This window comes from Falco cherrug, assembly GCF_023634085.1.
Source record: "Falco cherrug isolate bFalChe1 chromosome 17 unlocalized genomic scaffold, bFalChe1.pri SUPER_17_unloc_1, whole genome shotgun sequence".
Taxonomy (NCBI): domain Eukaryota; kingdom Metazoa; phylum Chordata; class Aves; order Falconiformes; family Falconidae; genus Falco; species Falco cherrug.
This window is the reverse complement of record NW_026599279.1, coordinates 114422-140411: the sequence shown is the minus strand read 5'-3', so window position 1 is coordinate 140411 and position 25990 is coordinate 114422. Positions and strand designations below refer to the sequence as shown.

At 54.5% G+C, this 25990-nt stretch overlaps 2 protein-coding genes across 2 annotated transcripts; one reads left to right on the top strand and one right to left on the bottom strand.

Moving 5' to 3' along the window:
* Positions 1-5300: 5300 nt before the first annotated feature.
* On the bottom strand, positions 5301-13036 carry LOC129734814 (T-cell activation Rho GTPase-activating protein-like). Its single transcript, XM_055700040.1, has 9 exons — positions 12918-13036; positions 11976-12095; positions 11255-11275; positions 10978-11062; positions 9855-9914; positions 9462-9623; positions 9268-9377; positions 8863-9058; positions 5301-5384 (listed from the first exon to the last, which is right to left on the bottom strand). The coding sequence occupies exons 1-9, from the start codon at positions 13034-13036 to the stop codon at positions 5301-5303; spliced, it is 957 nt and encodes a 318-aa protein (XP_055556015.1).
* A 6945-nt stretch (positions 13037-19981) lies between these two features.
* LOC129734813 (E3 ubiquitin-protein ligase RBBP6-like) lies at positions 19982-22760 on the top strand. Its single transcript, XM_055700039.1, has 3 exons — positions 19982-20311; positions 22543-22642; positions 22751-22760. The coding sequence occupies exons 1-3, from the start codon at positions 20146-20148 to the stop codon at positions 22758-22760; spliced, it is 276 nt and encodes a 91-aa protein (XP_055556014.1). The 5' UTR covers positions 19982-20145.
* The last annotated feature ends 3230 nt before the right edge of the window (positions 22761-25990 follow it).

Sequence of the window (25990 nt, the reverse complement as noted above, 5' to 3'; positions counted from 1 at the left end):
TTGACCTGCAAGGAACAGCAACGGGACTTGGAAAATCCAGCATCCCCTTCCATGGCAGACCCAAAGGAGACAGCTGTGTCTCCGGGCTGTGGCTCCTTCATAACTGGAGAGCAGCCGGCATCCCCACCCTGTTTCATAACTAGACCATATTTCAGTGGCAGAGTTAAGACTGATAGAAGTAAAAGCCCAGAACAAACACTCCAAAACAGCCTTTTGCTGTGGGCGCAGTCCCACAAGCCACAAACACACATCAAAGACTGCGGCCACTTCTCATCTTCTCCCCCTCTTCCATGTATTTTGGAACTATTTGCTGGAATTATTATCCAAATCTCTATTAATACCCAAACTGTCCTTTATTACTCTTTAAAAGTTTTTTGGTGGGAACAATGTCACTTCACTGCTTCATTTTGCAAAAGCAGCTGACCCGATGTGACTTTGTGCCTGACCCTACTAAGTGCTCAGACTATTATGAACAACCTTAAACCCAGGGATCGCTGCTGCCCCAAGCATCAAAATCAGACTGCTCTCCTACTTTGCAAACCAAACGCCCATCCTTTGTGCAAGGAGGTTGGTGATGTTTTTAACTAAGGGACCATAGAGTTCAACACTCTGATTAACAACTATGGTTTCTCAAAGCTAATTTGGTTAGGTTACAAAACTTATCCAGCAAATATGACTCCTTCCAGGCATGAAATTACCATGCCCAAGAGCCTTTCTCCATGGAGAATGAGGGCCTTATTTTTTTCACTTACTAACACCCAAACTCTAGGCTCCCTACAGGCATGAAAAGCTGTAGCAGCAGAAATAAAAGCATGAAACCATTAAAGTCGCATGAGCAATTAGCTCAAATAGAAATACAACAGATGTGACAGCTTGGCCACTTCAGGCTATCCTAATGGCAGTTCCTCTCAAGCATCCTTATCCTGCAGGCAGCATGGCTTAACAGGTCCATGGGCCATCCTTCTTCTATCACCAGCCTGCTGACAACCTCCCCATCTGTCTCTCAAAAAGTGGGTGTGCAAGAAAGGGAAAGAAAACACCCCCAGAAAGTGGGTCTCAAGCACCGACAAAAGTCAAAGGTGAGTATGTACAGCATTTACTAAGCACTACTTTGGACGAGAAATCGTTTCCCCTCCCTTTCTGGCTAACTGGACCAAGGAACAGATGGATGTCCCCACCTCTTTTTTTTTCTGGGACTTGAAAGACCAGTGGCCTCAAACCCAGCTCTACCCTAAAATTATTTTACATCCTGACAATAAGTAAAAAATCACAGATCCTACCCCCTCCTGCTTCCTCCTGTTCCACATCATTTTTCTTCATGTGGACTTGCTGTACACAGCTAGACACCATTCTATGCAAAGACCACCATTCCCTTCCCCTCAAGTTTGACCCACATCCTGCAAACGAGGCAATACTTTCAGCTCATTACTCCCGAAACAGCTACAGCATTGCGCATGTTCACGGTACCAGGCCCTTCATAGTTTCAGGGAACAACAGGGTTGCCATTTCCTTTTGTCCTTGCCGGGAACATGAGAGAACAGCACGGTCCTACGGACACAAGGGCATGCTGCAGCTGGAGCTCGGATTGAAAGCCAGAAATAACTATTCGTTAAGAGAGAAATCTAATGGGGATGATACAACACTAATCTGGGTATCAGTGCTTTATTACTGGGTCTTGAGAGTAACTGGATTATTTGTTTCAATTTTCTAACTGTAATTTCACTTCACTTGAAACTAATCCTGCTCATCATGCCCACACCAGTTATTTCCAGAGGGCTTCCAGTCTGCATGCCCCCATACCAGTCCAGCAGCTTCCCCTACCCTCTAGCCCCAGAGTTGGGCACTTCCAGAGCCCCACTTCCCTGGAGCCTGCAGGGACCAGCCTCCTGCATTAGGAGGAAAGCAGCAGAACTAAGAAAGCAGCCACATCCTCCTGCGGGGGCAGGACAAAACAGCAACCGCAACACAGCCCACCTCCAGCCACCACCCCTGGCTGCTGCACGGGGAGCTCCATCTTCCCCACCTCAGAGAGCCCTTCACCCCCCCCAGAAATTAAGGACAGACTGCAACTGCCCCTCTGCTCCAGGCTCAGGGCACAGACGGCTCGGGCACCTCGACTGTGGGTTCAGAGCATGAACGCCCCAACCCTGGGCAGGGGAACCAGCTGCGCCAGGACACAACAGCTACCATCACCTCAGAAAAGCAATGAGGAAATATACCCAGGGCTGGGGTACAATTCCTGACGTGTCTCAGGAAACCCACATGTGCCAGAGCAGGGTGCCAAGCTCCAGCCCCCTCCCCCACGCTCCCTTTACTCCAGTACCTACTACTATGTACTGCTCTGCTTTTGTGCTGTGCCTCACATGGCTGCCAGGGCAGGGTGAGAAGCAGCAAGAGAATTCCTGCCTGGCACCTTCTCCAGGGGAGCAGCGCTGCACTTTGCCAAGGTGAGGTTTTTTGGCTCTGCATGATTTCAAATGTGAGGGGTCTGTTTTCTCACCACAGAAAGCAGGGAGCAGAAATATTGTGCTGTACCTCACATGGCTGCCAGAGCACGGTGAGAAACAGCAAAACAATTCCTTCCTAGCATCTTCTCCAGGGGAGCAGCGCTGCGCTTTCCCAAGGTGATTTTTTTGTTCTGTGAATGATTCCAAGTATGAGAGGTCAAATTTCTCAGAACAGAATGCATGGAGCAGAACTTTTGTGCTGTTCCTCTCATGGCTGCCAGGGCACGGTGGGAAACAGCAAGAGAATTCCTACCTGGGATCTTCTCACCATGTCCTTGCAGCCACGTCAGGCACAGCAGAAAAGTTCGGCACCCTTCTCTCTGTGGTGAGAAACTGGACGCCTTTACATTGGCAATCATGCAGAGCCCCAAAGAGTCACCTTGGCAAAGTGCTGCACTGTCCCCCTGGAGAAGGTGCCAGGCAGGAATTCTCTTGCTGCTTCTCACCCTGCCCTGGCAGCCATGTGAGGCACAGCACTAAAGTTCTGCTCCCTGCTTTGCGTGGTGATAAAATTGACCCCAAAATTTTGCACTCATGCAGAACCAGAGCTGACCTTGACATAAGTGCAGCACTGTTCCCCCCTGGAGAAGGTGCCGGGAAGGAATTCTTTTGCTGCTTCTCACCCTGCCCTGGCAGCCATGTGAGGCACAGCACAAAAGTTCTGCTCCCTGCTTCCTGTGGTGAGCAAAACTGACCCTTCAAAGCTGCAACCGTTAAGAGCCCAAAAAAGGCACCTTGGGAAAGTGCAGCACTCCTCCCATAAAGAAGGTACCAGGACAAAATTTTCTTGCTGTTCTCACCCTGCCCTGGCAGCCATGCGAGGCACAGCACAAAAGTTCTGCTCCCTGCTTTCTGTGGTGAGAAAATGGAACCAAAGTTTGTGCACTCCTGTAGAGCCAAAAGAAAAAAATACATCTTGGGAAAGTGCAGCACTGCCCTCCTGGAGAAGGTGCCAGGCAGGAATTCTCTTGCTGCTTCTCGCCCTGCCCTGGCAGCCATGTGAGGCACAGCAGAAATGTGCTGCTCCCTGCTTCCTGTGGTGAGAAAACTGACCTCTTTTCAGTGGCAATCATGCACAGAAAAAAAATAATCACCTTAAAGCGCAGCGCTGCTTACCTGGAGAAGATGCCAGGCAGGAATTCTCTTGCTGCTTCTCACCCTGCCCTGGCAGCCATGTGAGGCACAGCACAAAAGTTCTGATCTCTGCTTTCTGTGGTGATAAAATTGATCCTTCAGAGTTGCAATGGTTAAAAGCCCAAAAAATCACCTTGGGAAAGTACAGCACTCCTCCCATAAAGAAGGTACCAGGAAAAAATTCTCTTGCTGTTCTCTACCCTGCACTTGCAGCCATGTGAGGAACAGCACAAAAGTTCTTCTCCCTGCTTTCTGTGATGAGAAAATGGACCCAAAGTTTTTGCACTCATGCAGAGCCAAAAGAAAAAATATATCTTGGGAAAGTGCAGCACAGCTCCCCTGGAGAAGGTGCCAGGCAGGAATTCTCTTGCTGCTTCTCACCCTGCCCTGGCAGCCATGTGAGGCACAGCACAAAAGTTCTGCTCCCCGCTTTCAGTGGTAAGAAATTTGACCCAAGCATTTTGCACTCATGCAGAACCAGAGCTCACCTCAGCAAAGTGCAGCACGGCTCCCCTGGAGAAGGTGCCAGGCAGGAATTCTCTTGCTGCTTCTCACCCTGCCCGGGCAGCCATGTGAGGCACAGCAGAAAAGTGCTGCTCCCTGCTTTCTGTGGTGAGAACATTGACCCTTCAGAGTTGCAGTCGTTAAGAGCCAATAAAAATCATCTTGGGAAAGTGCAGCCCTGCCCCCCTGGAGAACATGCCAGAAAGGAATTCTCTTGCTGCTTCTCACCCTGCCCGGGCAGCCATGTGAGTCAGCACTAAAGTTCTGCTCCCTGCTTTCTGTGGTGAGAAAATTGACCAAAACCTTCTGCACTCATGCAGAACCAGGGCTCACCTCGTGAAAGTGCAGCGCTGCTCCCCTGGAGAAGGTGCCATGAAGGAATTATCTTGCTGCTTCTCACCCTGCCCTGGCAGCCATGTGAGGCACAGCACAAAAGTGCTACTCCCTGCTTTCTAAAGTCAGCAAAATTGACTGTCCACAGTTGCACTGATGTAGAGATAAGACTTTCTTACTCAAAAGCAAAACCCAAGAAACCACGTAGCCTTGGGAACCCCCTTGTCCTTCCGTGTGGCTGGTGACTTCCCATGGCTCTTCCACAAGGCAGGACAGATAACCACGAATTTGGAAGCCCACGTTAGTTCAAGTACACTTAGTCCTCTGACAGTCACTACTTATGGGCCAGCGGTCCTCTCACCCCTCCACAGATCTGCCTGTTAGTCCTCTAGCAGTCATTCCCCATGGAGGGACCACAAGTCCTCCACACCTACCTACCAGCTCACCCGAAATGAGTCAGACCACGCCAGAAGTGACACTGCCTGACCTGCAGGAGATCTATTAGACCAGTAACGATGGTTTCAAGACAGAAAAAACACCACCATCCACCAGCACAGCAGAAAAACCACCAGAAGAAACTTCGTACACAAACCAAAGGCACCCATCCGTACCGTACAAAGGAAAAAAAAGCTGAAAAAGGCACTCTCCACAAAAAAAAACCACCACACAGATCACAAGATAAGATAAAAATGCCATAACCCCAGGAACGCAGGGCCAATAAACACAGATTGTGACCATAACAATAACACACTTTGACACTAACTCGCTTGACCTCTGGCATACCATAACCTTGTTGCCGCCAAACCCCAGCACACTGTAGCCCTAAGGCAACACAAAATGGAACACAAAGTCCCTGGAGATCTCCGCCAGGGCTTTCAGGTGCTCCCTGACCTCAAGTATCACAACCTTCAAGAGAGAACAAGATGGAGGCACCAGGACAACACCGCCATGCGTCTTCACACCCTGGAAAAGGGCCTGAGATAAACGCTCCTGGGCAGAGAGGCTGAGGCACTCGGAGGCTTTGAGCCAGCCCTCCACCACCACAGGGCTTCAGCTCACCATTTCTGTGTCAGAGCCACCAGGCAGGTGGCCCCATCCTCCCTGAGAGACCGCTCAGGGCACCTGTACCCAGCTCCAGGGGGCTGGACACACAGCCTCGGATCCATGGGGGGAGGGGTGCTTTAATCCTGGGAGCAGGATTTCTGACAGTGCCCCTGAGGAGGAAAGCCTCCTCAGGCCTGGAAGCCTGAGAGACATCCCTGCGCTGCTCCACACGTCACCAAAAGCAGGGGCTGAGGAAGGCTGCTTTGGGGCCCGTCGAGGGAACCAGCTCCCCTGGGCTGCTCTGCGGCCACCGGCTGCCGTTGCTGTCGCGTGGGTCTCAGTGCTGCTCTGCAGTCGGCCGTCACCTCCCCGCGGGACACTCCCCAGCGCAGCACACGTCTGCACTGGCTCTCCCTGGGGACAAAGATCACAAGCGAGGGATGGGCTTGGCTTTGCCCCCAGTCCCAGGCTGCCCCCAGAGAGACCTGCCACCCCCGCCCCAGCTGTGCGATGTGGGCACCACGTACAGCTGCAGCTGTGGGTCAGGGCAGCTGTGGGCAGGGGGCAAGCCCCGTGGCGGTGCCCCCGGCGCTGGCAGCAGGCAGAGCTGGGGAGAGCGAGGGGCAGCCCAGGGCAGCCGGCAGCCGGCGGCGGGGCCCGGCAGGGTGCAGCACCCTCAGCAATGCCCGGCTCCTTGCGCCTCGGCCCCAGGGCTGCAGCGCAGGGCTGGCCCCAGCCGGGGCTGGGCTGGGAACAGCCAGGCAGGGCCCCTGGCACCCCGGCACGCACCTGCTCCCTGCGTGGGGCGGCCCGGTCCTTTGCAATCGACCCCGTGGCACCCAGAGAAGAGCCCTGCCCTGGGCCTGAGCCATTGCTGCAGGGATGAGGCCTTCCTCGGCGTCCGTCCCTCAAATCCCTCCCTCCGGCCCCCACGGTCCGTCCCTAAAACACTTCCCCTCGCCCCCGGTCCCTGCTGGCCCTGAAGGCTGGCCACAGCACTTGGTTTCAAGCCTGAGCTGGTCATGTCGTGGCTGTTCTGGAATGTGGTACAGTGAAAGGAGAGACTGAAATGGCAAATTTTTCCCCCCAGGGCGATCAAATGCTGGCAGAGGTTGCCCAAGGAGGTTGTGCAGTCTCTGTCCTTGGGGATCTTCAAAGGCCGAGGGCACACAGTTCTCTGCGACCTGCTCGAGGTGAGCGTGCTGGAGCAGAGGGCTTGGCCCAGAGGACCTCCACGGGTCCCTTCCAACCCCCCCTCCTGTGTGGCTCTGTGCTTTGCTTTTCCTCCTAAAGCCCCTCAGCTCAGCCCCGATGCCCGCTGGAAAGGGTGCTGGGGCAAGGGACCATCCCAATCTCCTCCCCGAGGGTCCACCCCAGCACAAGCGCTCCCCACTCCACAAGACCCTATGGCAGACACAGTCAGGAGAGGGAAAAGATTCTTTTATTGTCAACAGCAGCTGCAGGGGCCCAGGAGTCACAGCTGTTCAGCCGGTGAAAATCAGTCGGCACCTGCAACGACAGAGTCAGAAAGCTCTGATAAGCCCCCAGAGGCAGGAAGAGGCAGGATTTGGTTCCCCCCTCTTTGGGGGACGCTGTTTCCGAGGAATTCCTCATGGCCCAGAAGGGACAGCTCTTGCTGGCCTCCACTCGAGGCCGGCTCCGGTGCCTTCTCCCCAGGGGTGATGTCCCTAGGGAGCTGTGCGTGCGCAGGGATGCTGACAGTGCCCCTGTGCCGCGCAGCAGGGCTCGACGGGGAGCCCCCGGGGAGCTGCCGTGGGGCTCATCCCAAACCCTGCTCAGCACCAGCCCTCGCCGGCCCTTGCCAGCCAGCTGGGCTGACTTAGGGCCGTGTTCAGGGCTGGGAAAGATGGGCAGCAGCGCGTGGTACGCACCTGGCCTTCCTGACGTGCTGCAGCTTCCTGCATTTTCTCAGGTTTGGGTCCACAAAATCGCTTCCTCTCTTCTCCGTTTTATTTTTGCTGTGCTGTCCCTCTCCTCTGCCCAGGCTTCTTTTCTCTTCCTTTTCCTTGACTTTTCCTTCTCCTGGTGGGAGCCTGCAAACCTTTCCATCCCACAGCGTGATGAGATGGGGAAAGCCCCAAGCCCCTGCAGCGAGCTCTCAGGTCAGGCAAGGGGAGCTCTTCCTACCTGGTTTCCTGGGGCAGGCTGGTCAGTTGTGGCAGGCGTGCCAGGGACTCTGCCGTGCCCTCGGGGGTGCCTGGAGGCAAATCTGGAGGTGCCTAAACCAGAAACTTGGGAGGTAACGGGTGGCAAGTGACAGCCTGGGGTAGTGAGGGCCTGACTGCCAAATTGCTGTATGAGCTCTACAGAGGAGATGCTGGTTTGCATCGTGCACATTTTGCACAGTCCAGCCAACGCAGCCTAGACTTGATGAAGCTGCGACGGAGTAGGATTTGAGCAAAAGCCCTCTCAAGGTGGCAGCTACTCCTTTCTGTCCTTTTGTGGGTATTTTGTAGCTATGTTTTGTTTGATGAAGCAGATCATACTTAATGAAGTGCATTCCAGAAACAGCCTTTCCAGTTTTCCTTAGCACGCACCACTCTGGGGGGAGAGGAGGAACCCCAAAAGCACAAGAGAGCGGCTGCCAGGAGGAGGCCCAGCGGCTGCTTGGCCTCCTGGGAAATTACTGTCCCACCTGAGACACGTTGCCCCAGCGTCTGTGGAGCTGCCGTACCTCTGCCGCTTTGGGCCCTGCCCCTGTGTCTCCCCCAGCTCCGCTGTCGATGCCCAGCAGAGAGGCGGCTGCATCCAGAAAGGCTTTTGCTGGACGCTGGGTCTCTGCTGTGCCTGCAGGGCCACTTTGCTCTTCGCACCGCAGCTCTGGAAAGGAAAAGCACGTGCAGCAGCGCGACTTCTTGGAAGTCAAGAACACCTAAGCAAAGCCCAGCCGAGCCCTACACCACTTGTCTCGTCAGCGTTGAGGTTTCTGGCATCCCAAGCCCCAGTGTCTGTGACAAGCCTCAGTCCCGCCTCCTACCTGTGCCCCGGTCCATGGGTGCTGGCACCTCCTCGGCTGATGGAGGGGAGAGGCCGGCCACCTCCTCCCCAAAGATGTCCCCGCAGTTTTCAATGAGGAACTCCACCAGCACGTTCACCTGCAGACATCAAAGCCTTGGTCTCAAGCCAGGTGCCTGCAGACATGTCAAGCAGCCTTTCCCACTGCTGACCCTTCGTCTGCGCAGGCGGCTGCGGCTGGGGGTTGCTCTTCCAGGCACCCAGCCCACCAGCACTGGCCCAAGGGAGGAGGCAGCCAGGGACCTCGCAACAGCCAAGCTCCGATGGGCCTGGAAGGCAGCACTGGCTGCTGGGTAGGGCGTACCTTCTCGGTCACCGCCAGCATGGCCTGCAGCGGGAGCAGGTCCTCGTTGGGTGGGCTCAGCAGGTTGGGCCCGACGCAGATGGCCAGGTTGCTGCAGCTCATTCTGCTGGTGGCTGCGTTGTGGCCGATGTGCTGCAGCAGGGCCATCAGCCGCTTCAGGAGGAGGAGGTTGGCCGCAGGCAACTTGTCGGCCACCCTGAGGGAAGAGGAAGACAAGGCTGATGAAGCAGAGGGTGCCCACAGCCGTCCCTGCAGCTGGCCCCAGGTGGGTGGGAGCCAGCGGCCGTGTTGCACAGCTTTGCAGCTGCCCGAAAAGACAGCTTTCTGAGGAGCCCGTGCCTTTCCAGGCAGGTCCCAGAACTCTCCCGGTCCCTGCTCACCAGGCAGGCTGCTGCCCACACTTACACTTTCAGCTCCTCCACCTTGGCCTGCTTGCTGGCCCTCTCCATGGCTGCCATCCAGTCCTCGTAGAGGTCGACGACAAGGAGCTTGGTGGGGATGCTTCGCAGGAAGTCCTGCAATGCCAAGGGCTGCAGGTGAGCCTTTGAACGCTGCAGGCCAGCCAGGAGCTCCTCCAGCTGCACGTCAGAAGTGCTCACCTTCAAGATGACGGCCAGCAGCAGCGCAGGCTGGCTTCCTACGTCGATGTCCTTGCCGCGGTCCAGGGCCTCGCGCAGCTGCCGAAGTTCTGTCCCACCGGCAGCTCTGCGGAATATCCCCTCCGTTGCTGGTCCTTGCTGGCGCAGGACAGCCAGCAGCTCCTGCAGGAGAGGCAGGAGGCCACTTGCTTGGCTGAAGAACCAAGCGGTGGCAAGGACCAGAGCACTGCCCCAGACGTGGTTGCCTAAGCGCCACAAAGGGTCTGGGACCAGAAGCAGGTTCTGGGGGTGCAGAGTCCAGTGCCCTGTCCCCGCAGCTGCTGGGGACACGCAGGCCCTCTCCAGAGCAGCCGGAGGGACGGCTGGGGACCCCGTCTGTCCAGGCTGGCTTACCTGGATGGGCCGGGGCAGCGTGTTGTCCTCCCCACAGAGGGCTGCCAGGGGCTGCCCAAAGAGCGCCCTGCTGCAGCTGGAGCCCGCCTGCCCTGGCGCCTGGGCAGCAGCCGGGGTGCGCCGCAGGGCGAAGGGCCAAGGCAGCCCCATCCTCCTCCTGCTGGTGCTGCTCCCGCTGCTGCTCCCTCCTGCTGCAGAGGAAAACAGAGTAAGACACCACCAATGGAGACCCCAGGCCAGCGGTCCCAGCGCCTGCCCTGCCCTGCGCTGCCCTGCCGGCAGCACGGTGCTGTGTGGTGCGGCAGGATGGGCAGGGAGGCAGCAGCTGGAACCGCGGCTGTGGCTCGGAGGTGTTGACTTAGAGGCTCTTGAGAGCCATCGTGCCACGGGGTCAGCCTGTGCCAGCCTTCGCCCTGCCCTCCTGCAAGCTGCGGGCAGCAGCAGAGGCTCCGTGTCCCCGCAGAAGCATATCCAGCAGGCACTGCCCAGCAGTTGTCCTTGTCCGTCCAGGTGACATCCTTCCGTGGGCTGCCCAACCTGCATGGCGACACTCGGGACAAGTGAGCACAGCATTGCAGGAGGTTGCCTTGCTTTCCCAAACTCACCTGGTGCGGGGCAAAGTCCCCCTGCGTTTGCAGATGGGGCCGTCGCAGGCCCTTGCTTGGGATGAGCCTGCAAGAACCAAGAATCGGGCTGTGCTTGGAGAGCAGCCCCGCAGCAGAAAGGGCCACCAGCAGCCTGAGCGCGGCAGAGCTGGGACCCTCTGCCCTCCCGGGCTCTCTTCCCCATGTGGCAGGGTTCCTCCCAGTGTCACCAGTCAGAACGTGCTGGCGTGCTGCTGGCTTCCCAAAACTCTCTGCTCCCTGAGTGGCACCATCAGACCCTCTGTCCCTCCCGCACAAGCTCACCCCAGTCCCTGCGCACCCCGGCGCAGCCAGAGGCAGGTGCAAGGCAGCCATTCTCACCTCTGCCTGTGCCTCCATCAGCCTCTCCAGGCTCCTGGCGCGCAGTGTCCTCCACTGGGCAGGAGAGAAGGAGGGGAAGAAGGTGAGCAGCCATGGCTCTGCTGCTCGGCTGCAGGAGCAGTGCTTGGGGACAGGGCCCAGAGCAGAGAGACACTCACGGCGTGGCGGCGGCTCAGCTCCCTCTCCAGGAGCTTGATGGATGTCAGATGGGTGACGCGGGCTCCCTTGCGTCCTTCTGGTGTCCTGTGCACCGGGAAGGGAGAGGGAGAGAGCTGGGTGAGCCCCAAGCCGTCTCTTGTCTCTTGTCAGGCAGCTGTGCCCGAGAGCTGCTCGCAGCCACGGGGGCACCTTCCCCAGCTGGGGGCTGTGTTCGCCCGTCCATCCAGCTTCTCCTGGAGCATCCCCCCGGCTTACCCCAGCAGCGTGGCCACCCACAGCTCCTTCAGTGCCTGGGATCTACAGATAGAGAGGAGAGAGAGCGTCAGGCCCTGCTGCCCCCAGCCCTGGGCAAAGGTGGGTGCCTGCACAGCCCTGTGCTGTGGGGCAGGACAGAGGCGCTGTCCAAGCCCTGGGTCGCTCTGTCCTGCCTGAGCGGCTGCATTTGCCCTTCCCTTCTGGGGACCAAAAGGTGACCAGGGGATGCAGGATGGGGAAACATCCCACATCCCTCCCTCCCTGCCACCGGGCTGCCTGCTCCCTGCCCAGCTCTGCACGCAAGGCAGAGGCCTGTGTTCATGGGATGGCGTGGGCACGGCTGGGAACCTCTGCTGCCCGACCACGACTCACCCAAAAGTGGCGATGCAGGAGCCGGTGGGCCAGGCGAGGATGACAGAGGTGCTGTCCTCATCGGTGCCTTCCTCCTCCTCCTGTCCATCCTGCCCCGCAGCCTCCTTCCCGCTGCTGAGCACCCACAGCTGGTCCAGCGCCAGGCGGAGCTGTGGGCGCAGGCTGGTGCCATGTCTGCAGAGAGCAGAGGCGGGCACTGAGCTGGAGGGGGGCTCCTTGGGCTGGGTCCCCACGCGCAGAGCCCTGTCCCCCACCTGCCCTTGGGACGGACGTTGGTGCCTCCAGCACCGAGGGGCCGGGGCCTGGGGCTGGTGCCAGGGTGTCTCTGGGCCGGGGCTGGGGGCAAGGATCTGGGCTCTGAGGGTCTTACCGCAACTTGGCGACCACCAGTTCCTCGTGGAGGAGCAGAAGGCGCCTCTCGCTCCTCTTGCGGCCCCGGGTCAGCCGCACGTCCGCGCTCAGCACCGGCTCGGCGTCGCTGAGAGCCTCCCTGCAGAGCAGAGAGCGGCGGGCGTGAGCAACGCCAGTGCTGCGTGGCCCAGCTGTGCCCGCGTGTCCCCGAGCCCGGGGGGAGCCCACCTGGAGCCGCAGCAGCAGCTGGCCTGGCCCATCCTGCCCGGGAGAGGAGGGCCCTGGCCGTGCAGCGAGGAGGGGGCCCAGCCGGCGACGGCGAGGCTGGGAAGCGGGGTGCTGGTGCTGTGGCAGCGCTGCTGGGCCAGAGGCTGCCTCCTGCCAGCGCCGCTGCGTGCCAGCACGGCTCTGCCCTGCTGCCTGTGGTGGCCGTGGGCTCCCCGTGACCAACGGTCTGAGCCCAACGGAAAGTGGGCGGGGCCTGCGGGGCGGGGCTGGGGCCCTCTCCAGTATGGCCGGGCCTGCCTCGCCCCGGGGAGCCCCGCGCAGGACAGGGCAGGGGGCAAGGGCCACCTCCCTGCGCCTGCGGCCAGCGCTTTGCCCTGGGGTTTGGACAGGGTCCTGCTCGATAAAAGAAGCCGTTTTTCCTAGAGGTGACCGTTGTGGCCTGAGGCAGACTCCTCTTGGTGGAGGCCGGCCTAGCGGTCGGAAGGCCTCTGGCACACAGGCCGTGCCAGGCCTCAGGCCCCAAGGCGCTGGAACTGGAGCAGGCCCAGCAGGAGGAAAAACTTCCATTTTTACCAAAAGACGGGGGGACTAGCAGCAGTCAAGAGCCGCTCGTGTCCTGCCAGGCGCCACAGGGAAATGAAATGTGTGGTGAGCTTCGGCAGGAATTGTGGTGCCCCTGGAGCACCACCCTTGCTTGGGAAGGCTTTATTCCACCTGGGTGCTAAGGCTTCACCCTGGGCAATCAGGGCTGGATGAGCGCCACACAGGAGCCCCTGCCCGGTTAGCCATGACCTTCACCCAGCCGGTGGCCGACACGGCCAGGGGCGAGTCTGTGGGGTAGGCCGTGACCATGGCAAAGAAGGGGAAAAGTAGTCAGCTTTTGATGGCCCGTGTCTCGTTTCACTGTTGACCCTAAGCAATGCCTTGCTTCAAATAGAAGTGATTCAGAGAGTTACACACCCGCCCTGTTCAGGAAAAATGCAGGAAATCAGAGACATCTAGCAAATTCTCTTGTGGCTGTTGTACACTGCAGAAAGAAGCAGCGTGGGTCCAGTGGCTAATGCTGGAAGGGGAATTCAGCACTTCTGGGAAAGGGAGATAAAGGCACTCTTGTGGGCCAGGCTGGGATTGGAGAGCCTGGGTGGGTGTCTGGGGTCCCAGCTTTCCCGCAGTGCTGACTGTGGTGCCTGCTGCTTGTTCTTCCCTGCAACGCCGGTTGCATCCACCTGCTGGGGCTGTGCTTGGGAAGGGCTCCGGGGGTGAGCAAGCCCATGGGAGAGGCCTGGGGAGAAGCTCTTCTCCAGAGATCTACCAGAAACTGTCCAGAGCATCCGAGAGGATGCTCTGTATGACAAGGGAAGGTGCCCGTTGGTCCAATGTACGAGAGCCTGCAGGGCTCCCATCAGGGTCCTTTGACCTACCCATCCTCCAGCCAGCAATCCAGGTGCTGGGGGGTCCCATGTAGGTCTCCTGAGGTACCCTTTAGCCCCGGGCAAGGTGTCGTGCCTCAGTGTGTGCTTGCAGGGCATGTTTCCTTCCTGCTGACAAGGGCGGAATTGCAGTTAAATGCCCCTGGGCGATCCCGAGCCAAGCAAACTTTTTTCTATGGGTCACACTGCTTTGCAGTCCATGTGTGTGGTTCAGCTCCTGCATGGGAGCTGAGGACACGAGGTGACCTAGCTCGGAAGCTGGCCACTCTTGCTCCAGGCAACTCCAGTTGCTTGCGTTTTCCTTCAGCTTCCCCAGCCTGATCATCTCCACTGTCACCTCCTCCCTGTCCTACAAGAAGTATCCCTATCCCAGCCATTAGGACAGTGGCACAGCACTCAGAATCCAGATCACTGGTAGAGAAGAAGGACAGAGGAAAAGAGACGTTCTCCTTTGAAAGAAATCCTTCTTTGTCCTCCTTTAGCTACTAGTGGATGAAAAAAAGGGGGACAGAATTTCAGGCCAGCCACAGCACTGGCTTTCAAGCCTGAGCTTGTCATCTCATGGCTGTTCTGGAATGTGGTACAGTGAAAGGAGAGATAGAAATGGCAAATTTTCCCCCTCGGGGCGATCAAATGCTGGCAGAGGTTGCCCAAGGAGGTTGTGCAGTCTCTGTCCTTGGGGATCTTCAAAGGCCAAGGGCACACAGTTCTCAGCAACCTGCTCGAGGCGAGCGTGCTGGAGCAGAGGGCTTGGCCCAGAGGACCTCCACGGGTCCCTTCCAACCCCACCCTCCTGTGTGGCTCTGTGCTTTGCTTTTGCCCTGGCGGAGATCTTCAGGGACTTTGTGCTCCGTTTTGTGTTGCCTTAGGGCTACGATGTGCTGTGGTTTGGGGGCAACAAGGTCAAGTATGTCAGAGGTCAAGCGAGTTAGTGTCAAAGTGTGTTACTGTAATGGACAGAATCTGTGTTTGTTGGCCCTGCGTTCCTGGGGTTATGGCATTTTTATCTTATCTTGTGATCTGTGTGGTGGGTTTTTTTTGTGGAGAGTGCCTTTTTTCAGCTATTTTGCCTTTGTGGGGTTCGGATGGGTGCCTTTGGTTTGTGTATGATGTTTCTTCTGGTTGTTTTTCTGCTGTGCTGGTGGATGGTGGTGGGCTTTTCTGTCTTGAAACCATCGATACTGGTCTAATAGATCTCCTGCAGGTCAGGCAGTGTCACTTCTGGCGTGGTCTGACTCATTTCTGGTGAGCTGGTGGGTAGGTGTGGAGGACTTGTGGTCCCTCCATGGGGAATGACTGCTAGAGGACTAGCAGGCAGATCTGTGGAGGGGTGAGAGGACCGCTGGCCCATAAGTAGTGACTGTCAGAGGACTAAGTGTACTTGAATTTACGTGGGCTTCCAAATTCGTGGTTATCTGTCCTGCCTTGTGGAAGAGCCATGGGAAGTCACCAGCCACACGGAAGGACAAGGGGGTTCCCAAGGCTACGTGGTTTCTTGGGTTTTGCTTTTGAGTAAGAAAGTCTTGTCTCAACATGAGTACAACTGTGAACGGTCAATTTTGCTAACTTTAGAAAGCAGGGAGCAGCACTTTTGTGCTGTGCCTCACATGGCTGCCAGGGCACGGTGAGAAACAGCAAGAGAATTCCTGCCTGGCACCTTCTCCAGGGGAGCCGTGCTGCACTTGTCAAGGTGAGGTATTTTTGGCTCTATACGATTGAAAATGTGAGGGGTTAATTTTCAGATCACAGAAATTAGGGAGCAGAACATTTGTGCTGTGCCTCACATGGCTGCAAGGACAGAGTGAGAAGCAGCAAGAGAATTCCTTCCTCACACCTTCTCCAGGGGAGCAGTGCTGCACTTTACCCATAGTGAGGGTTTTTTCGGCTCTGCATGATTGCAAATGTGAGAGGTCAGTTTTCTCACCACAGGAAGCAGGGAGCAGAACTTTTGTGCCGCGCCTCACATGGCTGCCCGGGCACGGTGAGAAACAGCAAGAGAATTCCTTCATGGCCCCTTCTCCAGGGGAGCAGTGCTGCACTTTGCCAAGGTGAGCTCTGGTGCTGCATGAGTGCACAAGGTTTTGGTCAATGTTCTCACCACAGAAAGCAGGGAGCAGAACTCTTGTGCTGTGCCTCACATGGCTGCCAGGGCAGGGTGAGAAGCAGCAAGAGAATTCCTGCCTGGCACCTTCTCCAGGGAGCACTGCTGCACTTTGTCAAGGCAAGTTTTTTGGGCTGTGCATTATTGCCACTGAAAAGAGGTCAGTTTTCTCAGCACAGAAAGCAGGGAGCAGCACATTTGTGCTGTGCCTCACATGGCTGCCAGGGCAGGGTGAGAAGCAGCAAGAGAATTCCTGCCTGGAACCCTCTCCAGGGGAGCAGCCCTGCACTTTCCCAAGCCATGTTTTTTGCTTCTGTATGAGTTCTAAAGTGCTGTGTCAATTTTCTCACCACAGAAAGCAGGGAGCAGAACCCTTGCGCTGTGCCTCACATGGCTACCATGCACGGTGGGAAGCAGCAAGAGAATTCCTTCCTGGCACCTTCTCCAGGGGAATTTCCCAGTTCCCAAGAGACTCCTGGCACCAGCTGCAAGGGGGCTCCCAGCCGAAGGGAATTGGGGTGGGAATTGGTGATGTCTCCTTTCCTTAGGCATGTTAACACTTTGGAATAACAATTGGATGCTTCGCTTCTGTTGCTCTTTTATCATATTGCTCACAGTAACTGCTACTGGTTCCTTTTATCATATTGCATGCTATTTTCTTTTATTGTAATATAAGAAACTGCGTTTGATATATTCCATCATTTGATATATTTGATACATTTGATTATATTTGATGCAGAGTTCAGCTTTGCTGTGTATCCAGTCAGTCAGCAAAACATAATCTGGCGTAGTCGGCATCGTGTGAAGTAAAACTCTCTCTATTTAAGAAGAAAAAATGTTCCTCGACTTGCTATTGGCAGGTGGGAACCATTGCCTTACGGTGTTTGGGCCAGAGTGGTCTGGTGGTGCTGGGCAGTTGGGCCGTGCCAGGGACAGAGGGACGGGGGCAGGGGAGGGGGCAGGGGGAAGGGGTTTAGGGACGGACGGGTGGGAATGGATGAAGGTGTTTAGGGATGGAGCGGGGTGTGTGGGGGTGGGGCAAGGATGTGTGTTTGTGGGAGTGGGTGTGGGGGGGGGGGGGATGGGGGGAGGTGTGTGTGTGTGTATTGATAAACCGGGGGTGGGGGCGTGGGGGGGGTTGAGGGTGTGTGTGTTATTTAGAGAACAGATTGGGGGGCCTGGGGGAAGGGTTTTAGGGACGGACGGGGGGTTGATGGAGGCCTTTAGGGAAGAACCGGGGGGTTGGGGGAAGGATTTTAGGGATGGGCCGAGGGTGGGGGAGGGCTGGACCAGGGTCTGGGGGAAAAGGTTTTAGGGACAGGGCGGGGAGGTGGAGGTGGGGGATGATTTCAGGAACAGCCAGGGTGGAGGAGGGGGTCAAGGGAAGTCTTTCAGGGTTGTTTGGGGGGAAGGATTTTAGGGACGGATGTGGTGTCTGGGCAGACGTTTGATGCCACCGTATAGATTCCACTGTATATACGTTTATGTCCAGGGATTCTGTTAAGGGAAGGCTGCTGGCTCGGCAAAGGGACAAGATGTCTGAGCTCCCCAGTTACCACACTGATTTGGTGTGTTTAGCTCTACGTTCAACACACCTGCGCACAAAGGTTAGGCCAAGCTGACTCTCTAAAGCTGTTAGAAGTGACAAATTAAGGGACTTTGCATCCAGGGAGTCAGCCTTGGGAAGGATGGGGAATAAAGAATGGATGGGGAAAAGAACTCCATTCTCTTCAGTGATGCAGAAAGAGCCTCTGGGTGAGGACGTTGTGGCCACAGGAGGAGACAAGCCAATAGAGTGCTGCGATCCGCAGAATGTTGGTTGGAAGTCGGGCAGAGGTAATTGTTGTGGGGGGAGATCGCGACCTCTGACTCAGATACCCCCCCGAGAGAGGGCAAGGCCCCGCTTGGGGAGCATGGGGAGCTAGTAAAAAACCTCAGCAGTGCTGTCTGAGGGTGTGTGCTCATTTGTATTAAAGCAAGAAACTTGTAACCCATCCTGTGCCTGACTGAAAATGCATGTGTAATGCGCTATGAGTGTGCAAGTGCTCTGCTGTCCATAGTGCGTGCCCTCGAGTAACTGGGTGAGCACGCTCAGAGGAAACATTCCCCCGTGCTCCCAGCACTGCCATAAAGAATGCCTGCCTTCTGAAACCTGCAAGCAAGGCTTAGAGGGTTTCTCTCCATGACCGACTTTATGGCATCATTCCCACCATACTGGAGAAGGCAAATCTTTTATTGTTTGGTGGTGAAAGCAGCTTGGGGAGTGTCACTGAGGTGCAGCACTTTTTTAACCTCAGGTCTAAAGTGCCACCGGTCCCACCGTGGGGTACATCCTTCCTCAGGCTTTCACCAAACGGAAAGGATGCATCAAACCCACCCCACAAACACGTCCTGCACTTTTTTTATCTTTCCTGGAACGTGGGGACATGACCCTGCTGGGCCATCAGTGCCACCTGCCTGGGAGCCAAGATGGTGCCTTTGCATTCCAGGCTAGGAACTTACCTTCTTTTTTTCCTTTTCAGTGACTTTAGAGCCATCCTTAGGGAGGCTGGTTAAGCTGGTTTACTGCACAGCTGGTCGCCAGTGGAGGGAAATGGTAAGCTCCGCTGTTGCCTTTGGTGTTTACTTGTTACTGTGTCGCTCATTTGAGTGGTCTTCTCATGCCCCGGCAAGCAGAAGCTATCACTCCACTTTAGGCCTTGGTCTAATAGTCATGCAAAGCAATATTGAAAGTCATTCTGAGGTCTGGAACAGGCCCCAATATGCATTTTATAAAAGTGCTTCTTGGCTGCTGTTTCTCTTTGTATGGGGTTTTTTCCCATTTCTCCAGACTGCTGAAGCTCTGAAAGGCGCTGATGAGCTGCTCTCCCTCAGTTTGCTCCTTTGCCTTTGGGGAGTGCGGTTCATGTTTTCTTCATGGCTTTGCAGAGGAGAAAATACATGAGTACACCACCTTGGTTTTTTCACCTAAGCTAATTTCAGAAACTGCCTCCTTTAACTTAAACATGAAACTCTTCTTCACCTCTTTGTGCACTTGTAGAAAAGCAGGGTGGGGTGGGGGGTGGGGGTGTCTTCAGGAAGTGCCTGCAAAAGAGCCTTTGGGAGATCTGTCCCTTGACTCACATGTGGGGTAGTGAAGAGTCTGAGAAAGTCATGGGTGTTTTGGTGTTCACCTAAGCAGGTTTTCGTTTTGGTTTTTTTCTTTTTTCTTTTTTATCTTATGTAGCTTATGTCACCAGGTAGTGACAGCCTGGGGATGACAGGAGGGGACAGCAGGCAGTGGCAGTGTGGAGTGTGACCAGAGGGGACTGTAGGCAGGGACAGGCCTGGGGGTTACCGGAGGGGACAGCAGGCAGTGACAGCCTGGGTGGTGACAGGAGGGGACAGCAGGCCATGACAGCCTGGGAGGTGACAGGAGGGGACAGCAGGCCATGACAGCCTGCGTGGTGACAGGAGGGGACAGCAGGCAGTGGCAGCATCGAGGGTGACAGGAGGGGACAGCAGGCCGTGACAGCCTGGGGGGTGACAGGAGGGGACAGCAGGCCTTGACAGCCTGGGGGGTGACAGGAGGGGACAGCAGGCCGTGACAGCCTGGGGGGTGACAGGAGGGGACAGCAGGCAGTGACAGCCTGGGGGGTGACAGGAGGGGACAGCAGGCCGTGACAGCCTGGGGGGTGACAGGAGGGGACAACAGGCCGTGACAGCCTGGGGGTTACAGGAGGGGACAGCAAGCCGTGACAGCCTGGGGGTTACAGGAGGGGACAGCAGGCAGTGACAGCCTGGGGGGTGACAGGAGGGGACAGCAGGCCGTGACAGCCTGGGGGGTGACAGGAGGGGACAACAGGCCGTGACAGCCTGGGGGTTACAGGAGGGGACAGCAAGCCGTGACAGCCTGGGGGTTACAGGAGGGGACAGCAAGCCGTGACAGCCTGGGGGGTGACAGGGCACGGGGCGGTGATGTGCCCAGGGCTGTTGGGAGAGCCCCCACAGGCGCAAGGGCTGACAGGTGACACTGGGTGGTGAAGGCCCCAGGGGGTGACAGCAGGGACACCGCAGCCCTGGGGGGTGACAGGGCACGGGGCGGTGACAGGCTGGGGGACAGCAGGGACACCGGCGGCCCAGGCGGGGCTGATGAAGGCCCCTCCCCCAGGGGCGCTGAGTGGCCCCCTGAGCCCCTCTGTCACAATGCGGAGCCGCCTGGGTTGCCATAGCGAGCAGCTTGGCCTGGCAGCGCTGGTGCGAGGAGGGAGCGGAGGCCGAGCCAGGGCCTGTCCCCATCGTCCTCCCACCGGGGCTGCGAGGAGGAGCCGGCGGGCTCAGCCCGCGCTGCTGGCCCCAGCCCCTCGGTGGGCCCTGACCTGCTGTGGGGGCCGCGAGGCCAGCTGCTGCGTGAGGTGCCATCGCGGAGCGGGCACCGCCTGGCCCCGGCCATGTCGTGTGTCCACTACAAGTTCTCCTCCAGGCTGAACTCCGATGTGGTCACCTTTCACGGCCCCCACATCTCCCTGCGCGACCTCAGGCGCCAGATCATGGGCCGCGAGAGGCTGAAGGCGACCCACTGCGACCTGCAGGTCACCAACGCCCAGACCATGGAAGGTGCGTGGGGGCGGTGGGCGCGGGGACCGGGGACCGGCCGGCTGGCGATGGCGCAGGCGGCCAGTGAGGCGGTTGGGCCACGGCCGGCAGCGGTGACTAATGCTGGGGCCTCAGAGCTGCTCTTCCGTGGTTGTGCGCTGGCAGCTGCCGTCAGGGCTGTGTGCACAGCCAGGCACAGCAGCGTACGGGGTCCGTGTGCGACACCGCGCGTGGAAGAGGTTTGGTTTCTGGGAACCCTTCTAGCTAAAACGATAAGGGAATGTGGGACAATGCCTTGTCATCACAGACCTGCCAGATTTCTTTGAAAGCCGGCAGAGAAGGCTGAACATGATAGAAAAGGAGTGGGTGGCTAATTTAAAGGGGAAAAAAAAGTGGGTTTGGTGACTGAAATTTGTCTTCAGCTACTTTTACTCCACCACGTTGGAAAAGCGGTGCTTGGCTGCTGCAGAAACTGCTCAGTAGCAACGTTTTGGATCAAGAGTGTATCTGTGAGTGAGAATCTATGCAGACCCTGGAAAGCCATCTTGTAGACGAGTGCTCTGTCTAAAGTATACTTGGCATTTCTTGCTAATACAGCTTCTTTGCTGCACCATGCTACACATTCATTCAGATGCTGTTGAGCATCATTTCTTCATTTCTTTCAAACGGTGCATTTTTGTCGTGGTACTGCGTGTTAAACGGTGTCAGGGCAGTACTGAAGTTTTATGGCAGATCAGTTAAGGTGAATATACCTAGAAATGTTCTTAGAGAAACCCTAAGTTCTTTTGAATCTGAGAAATGGTGCTTGATTCTCAGAGACGGTAATGGTTTTGTATTACTTAGTGTGCTGTTTCAGTTTGGTAATCTACCGTCTGGCAAAGCCTGCATGTGATTAAAGACTTTGGAATATGACTTTACAGAAATACAAAGACTTGGAAACCATCTCCATTCCTTAAACATTCAAATTTTATCGGTTGGGGTTTTTTTTCTTTTTTCCTGTGGTTCTGTGACATTCCCACAACAGTCTTGTCTTTACAATGTGTACTCATAGGATTTTTTCCTCTTCCTCTTTGATGTATTAAAACTTAAACAGAATAACATGCCTGCTGCGGTAACTGTAACTTTGGCTCCAGCCTTTCAAGTGGTTGGACCTAAACACGCTGTTTACCTACAGATAGGTAAAGTAGGTTCAGGAGAGTATCTGTGAGCAGACTTAACAGCACGGTGTTAGGGGTCTTGGGGGTGTTACGGGATCGCGTGTCATATACAGCAGTAGAGACAGACACGCAGGTAGAGGCAGACGTACAGGTTGTGACACAGATGCTTACTGGAACTTTTGTAAGGGTGTTTTCCCTGTGAAAATGCAAAAAAATCCCCAGCGGTTGTCAGAGCAAAGCTAAGGAATACATTTCCGTGTCATTTATGTGTATGCCAGATTTTGGGGTTTTATACATAACCGTGACTTTCCGTTTTTATTGAACAGCATCTACGTGCTTAAAGTCACCTTCAGAAGATGAAGGAAAGAACTAGGCCTGGATGCTCTGCCTAAAGGGGGTTCTTGGAGATCTTCCCTGTGGAGATATGGTAGTGGGTTTTATAACTTTGTGCAGGAGTCCTGACTAAATGTTGGCATGATCTTGGAAAGACCCTTCAGTGAACCTTGAGTGAAGATGGCCAACTTGTTCAGAGTTTTCCGAGCCGCGTGATCACGGAAATCTCGTAATAGAAGCAATGCTAATAGAAGCTAAAAGTAAACAGGATTTTACACATCACTGGGGGGAAAAAAAAGAGATGGTGGACTCTTTTTGAAGATGGTGGGAAGGCAAAATGGATGGTTGGGATGTGTTTTAAAAGGTGGGAGGCGGGGTGGGGGTGTCCTCTTCCGTGCTCGCTATTATAGAGACATGTTCTAGGGTTTTGTAAGCTAACAGGAGCAAAAGCAATGAAAGTTAGATCAGGAAAGAGCCTCATGTTTTAGCAGACTCTGCTTTAGTGACTTTAGAGACCATTTTGCTGTTGGCATTGAAACGATTCAAAACAAATGGAAAAGATTTTGCTGCTTGTGTTTGACTATCAGACCTGAAGATTTCTGGAAAGGTACCGTGAGTGTGTGGACATGATAAAAGCATGACGCTGTGTGTAAAATGTTGCTTTTCTATCCGTAAAGGGTTCCCTGAAGTGCTATGTCACGACATATTAATATCACTCTTACGAACTGACTGATGCTTTCTCTGTATTGATGTTGTTTTCAGAATACACAGATGACAATGCCCTGATTCCAAGGCACTCATCGGTAACTGTTAGGAGAGTCCCTGTTAGAGGAGTTAAAGCTACCGGCAAGACAGACCTTGGGTAAGTAGCCATAACGCGTTGTGTTCTTTGGGAGGGGTTTCAGTGTGTTCACCTTCTTTGTGGCTGTTGGTTTACGGAGGCATTCCGGTTGTCTCTTTCTTGTTAAAGCTGCTGTTAAATTGTGTTGTGACAGGGCAGATTTGAATGTATCTGTCCCAAAGCAGACTTAGATTTTTCAGCCCGCTGGGACGTGGCATTCAAAGTCCAACAGTGGTAGCTGTTCAGACGTTTGAATTGGGTTTGTTCTTGGGGTTGGTTTTTCTGAGAGTCAAGTTCTCCATCCTGTTTCCTCTATGCAGAGAGATTCCTTATTTTATGCTTTTGCTTGTAGTGCTTTTAGAGTAAACGGAGAGACACATTGCAGTGTGAACTGGTAATTGGTTCCCATCTGCCAGCAGTCCGAGTCCCAGTGTTTGACTGCTTCCTTTGTTTGGGGGCGGGGGGGCAGGGTATTCTTACACCCCAGAGGGGTGGGGGTGGCGGGGCTGCATGCTGTCTCCAGAGGAAAGACTGAGAGTGGCCAGCTGGCAAACCGTGCGAACAAGAAGTTTCATTCTTAAGTGATTCCTATTAGTTTCCTAAAGACAATGCCTGTGTCGGGCAAGAGAAAAAGCAACGTCCTAAAGCGTATTGCCTTTTGTGCCAGGACGGTGAAGGAGCAGTTGATCTTTTCCAAACCTGAAGCTCAGAAAGCAGTTGGGCACATTCCCAAATGTTGGTAGTTACCTTTCTAAGTTTGATTTCACCCTAAGCTGCTCTCTGTGCTCCAGGTATTACTGCTGTATTCCTCAGATTTATGGAGGACAGAGAATCTGATTACAATTGCAGATATTCAAATGTAAGCCTGACTACAGCATTGTTGCTGTCATCGATGTATTTGTCCAGTCCAGTTCTGTATCAGCTGCGTCAGCATGGTTTGAATGGTCATGTTTTCCAGCCTTCTTCAAGACAGACCTCTCCTCCACCATTAGTAGATATTATTGACTTGTGGTTTTGCCGTGTCTTTCTAATGTTAGTTCTCAATAAATAAAGTATACTGGCGAGTTACAGCGTGTCTCTAAGACTTATCTCTAAGACTTAACCTTGAGACATAACCATAAGTCTTAACCTGAAGACCTAACCTTAAGACTTAACCCTAAGACTCAACCCTAAGACCTAATGGGTAGAAGCTCCTGATCTGGCTCCGGTCAATCTGGGATCATCACTGGGAACCACGGAACTTGGCCAGCACAAGGTCTGTGAGGTAGCAGGTTAAATGAGGCAGAGGAGAAGCCCACCACTCTGATGAGCTGGGTTCTTGGCACCAAGGTACCTCTGTGACATTTTCACTGTGCTGCAGTGTAAAGACAGCCTGTGATTTTCAAAAACTGAAGATCAGTCTTTAAAATGCAATTCCTTGGACAATAATAACATTGTGTCAGGTAAATACATACACCCCTCACCAATGGAGTTTTGGTTTTTTTCTTTGTACCTTTGCTGCTTCTGCAGAAGCCAGTAGTGCAGAGGGCTGAGGGTACAGCTACACAGAGTGGCTTCTGTTCTGTGAGCTCTAACTAGACGTGCAATGGACAGCCATTAAGATTGGGAAAGCTCACAAAAAGCTTAAAAACAGATAAACCACAACATTTCTTTCTTTTTTATAGAACTCCTTAGACTACTCCTTTTTTTATAAAAATGAGAAATCAGGGGTTAGTCATGCTTTTTATGCTATCTAAAGGCTTTAATCAGCAGTGCCTCCCCTGTCCATGCAGAGGAGGTCATGTCCATCTTTTTTCAGATTTTCTGTAGCTGGAAGAAGTGTTTTTGCCAGCCACCACAGACAAGTTTTCCTAAAAGGCATAATCTGTCCATTTAAGTGTTCCTTCAGCCTGATAATGATTTAAAAACTGTGCCTGCTGGTCTGAACCTGGATTTCATGTTCTAGTTCCCTCCTAACCAAATAAATAGAATGTTCTTTGCTGTAGATGCCCCATTGCAACGGGGTCTTCAGGAAGGGATTCTGCATCCAGCCCATCATAAATAATCACGCAGAATTCCAGAGAATATTTTAAGACCAACACGCTCTGCACTGATACACGTCTTCACCACTGTCATCTACAGTGGTGAAGATGACAATGAGGAGTACAATGAAGAGGAAGAGAACTGTAAACAGTTTTTTTCTCTTTTTTTGCAAGGAAGAAGAATGAGGGGCTTTTCAACGCTTGCAATGCACTGCGTGAACGATTTCTTAGAAAGAGCATTACAATTCTAGGAAAGACTTGTCAACAAGTTTTTTGAAATAGTTTCCTAATCTTCAAAATATTGGAGCTAGTAGTCACCAGCTGTGGCTGATGCACCATTTTCTGACTCCTGTGAAATGCCTAACTGTCTGTTTCCATAGTGGTATCATTCCCATACCTCCTTTTCCTTAAATAGAGTTTAAAATGGGGTCCACAAATCAGATGATGCGGTCCACAATTCAGATGGCCATCAAAGAGTCTTCAAAATTTCTCAAAATTCAGGTACTTCTTTTCTGGGAAACATACTCTTTGCGACTTTAACAGAACGTGTATGTGTATGTATGTGTAGGTATTTACAAAGAGGCATTTTGTAAAACATTAGTTAAAACGTTGACTGTCTCTCACTTAGAGGTGAGAGATTCCGGGGGAAGGAATGGATTGCACATTCCTAGCGAGTGAAAGCGAGAGAACACCCTGCTCCCGCGCGTTCCCTCCGTAAATGCCTGTGCTAGTTCTCAGGCGGCCCCAAGCTGCTTTTCACATCCCCCCTGCCCTTCAGGCTGGCTGGCAGGGCTGCCGGTTAGCGCTCCCTCACCGCCTTTCAGGCTGAGCACGCCTGTCAACAAGACAAACAGGAGGGCTTTGCTAACCTTAGTATCCTCAACGGAGACGGGGAAGGAGCACTCGCGTCACCAGCTCTGCTGGCAGGCATCACAGGGCAGCAGGTCTGCGCAGAGGTTTTGTGTCGAGCCCTCCCTGGGGACACGCTGATCCCAAAGGTTTCCTTTTGGGTGTCAAAGGGCGATTGTTTTGAAAAGGAGTGCTGAGGATGGTTTTGGAATCATTTAAGATCAACAAAGAGCAGCTTCTGAGTACGTGTTGGACCTGCAGTTCCACTGCACTTGGCAATAGCTGCTGTTAAGGACTCCTTTTCCTGGCCAGGAGCAGAGCTTGTGGGCAGACAAAAACCAACAGAAAATCCAGTACCAACAGAAAATTCTTAAATCCCTTGCTAAGGGATTATCAAAAGCTTGATTCCTTTTAGTGCTTCTGGGTCTGAAGCTGAATTTCAGCAAGCAAAAGCATCTGCCACAACTCTTAAGTTGTGTGTCCTTTTAATGCCGCAAAC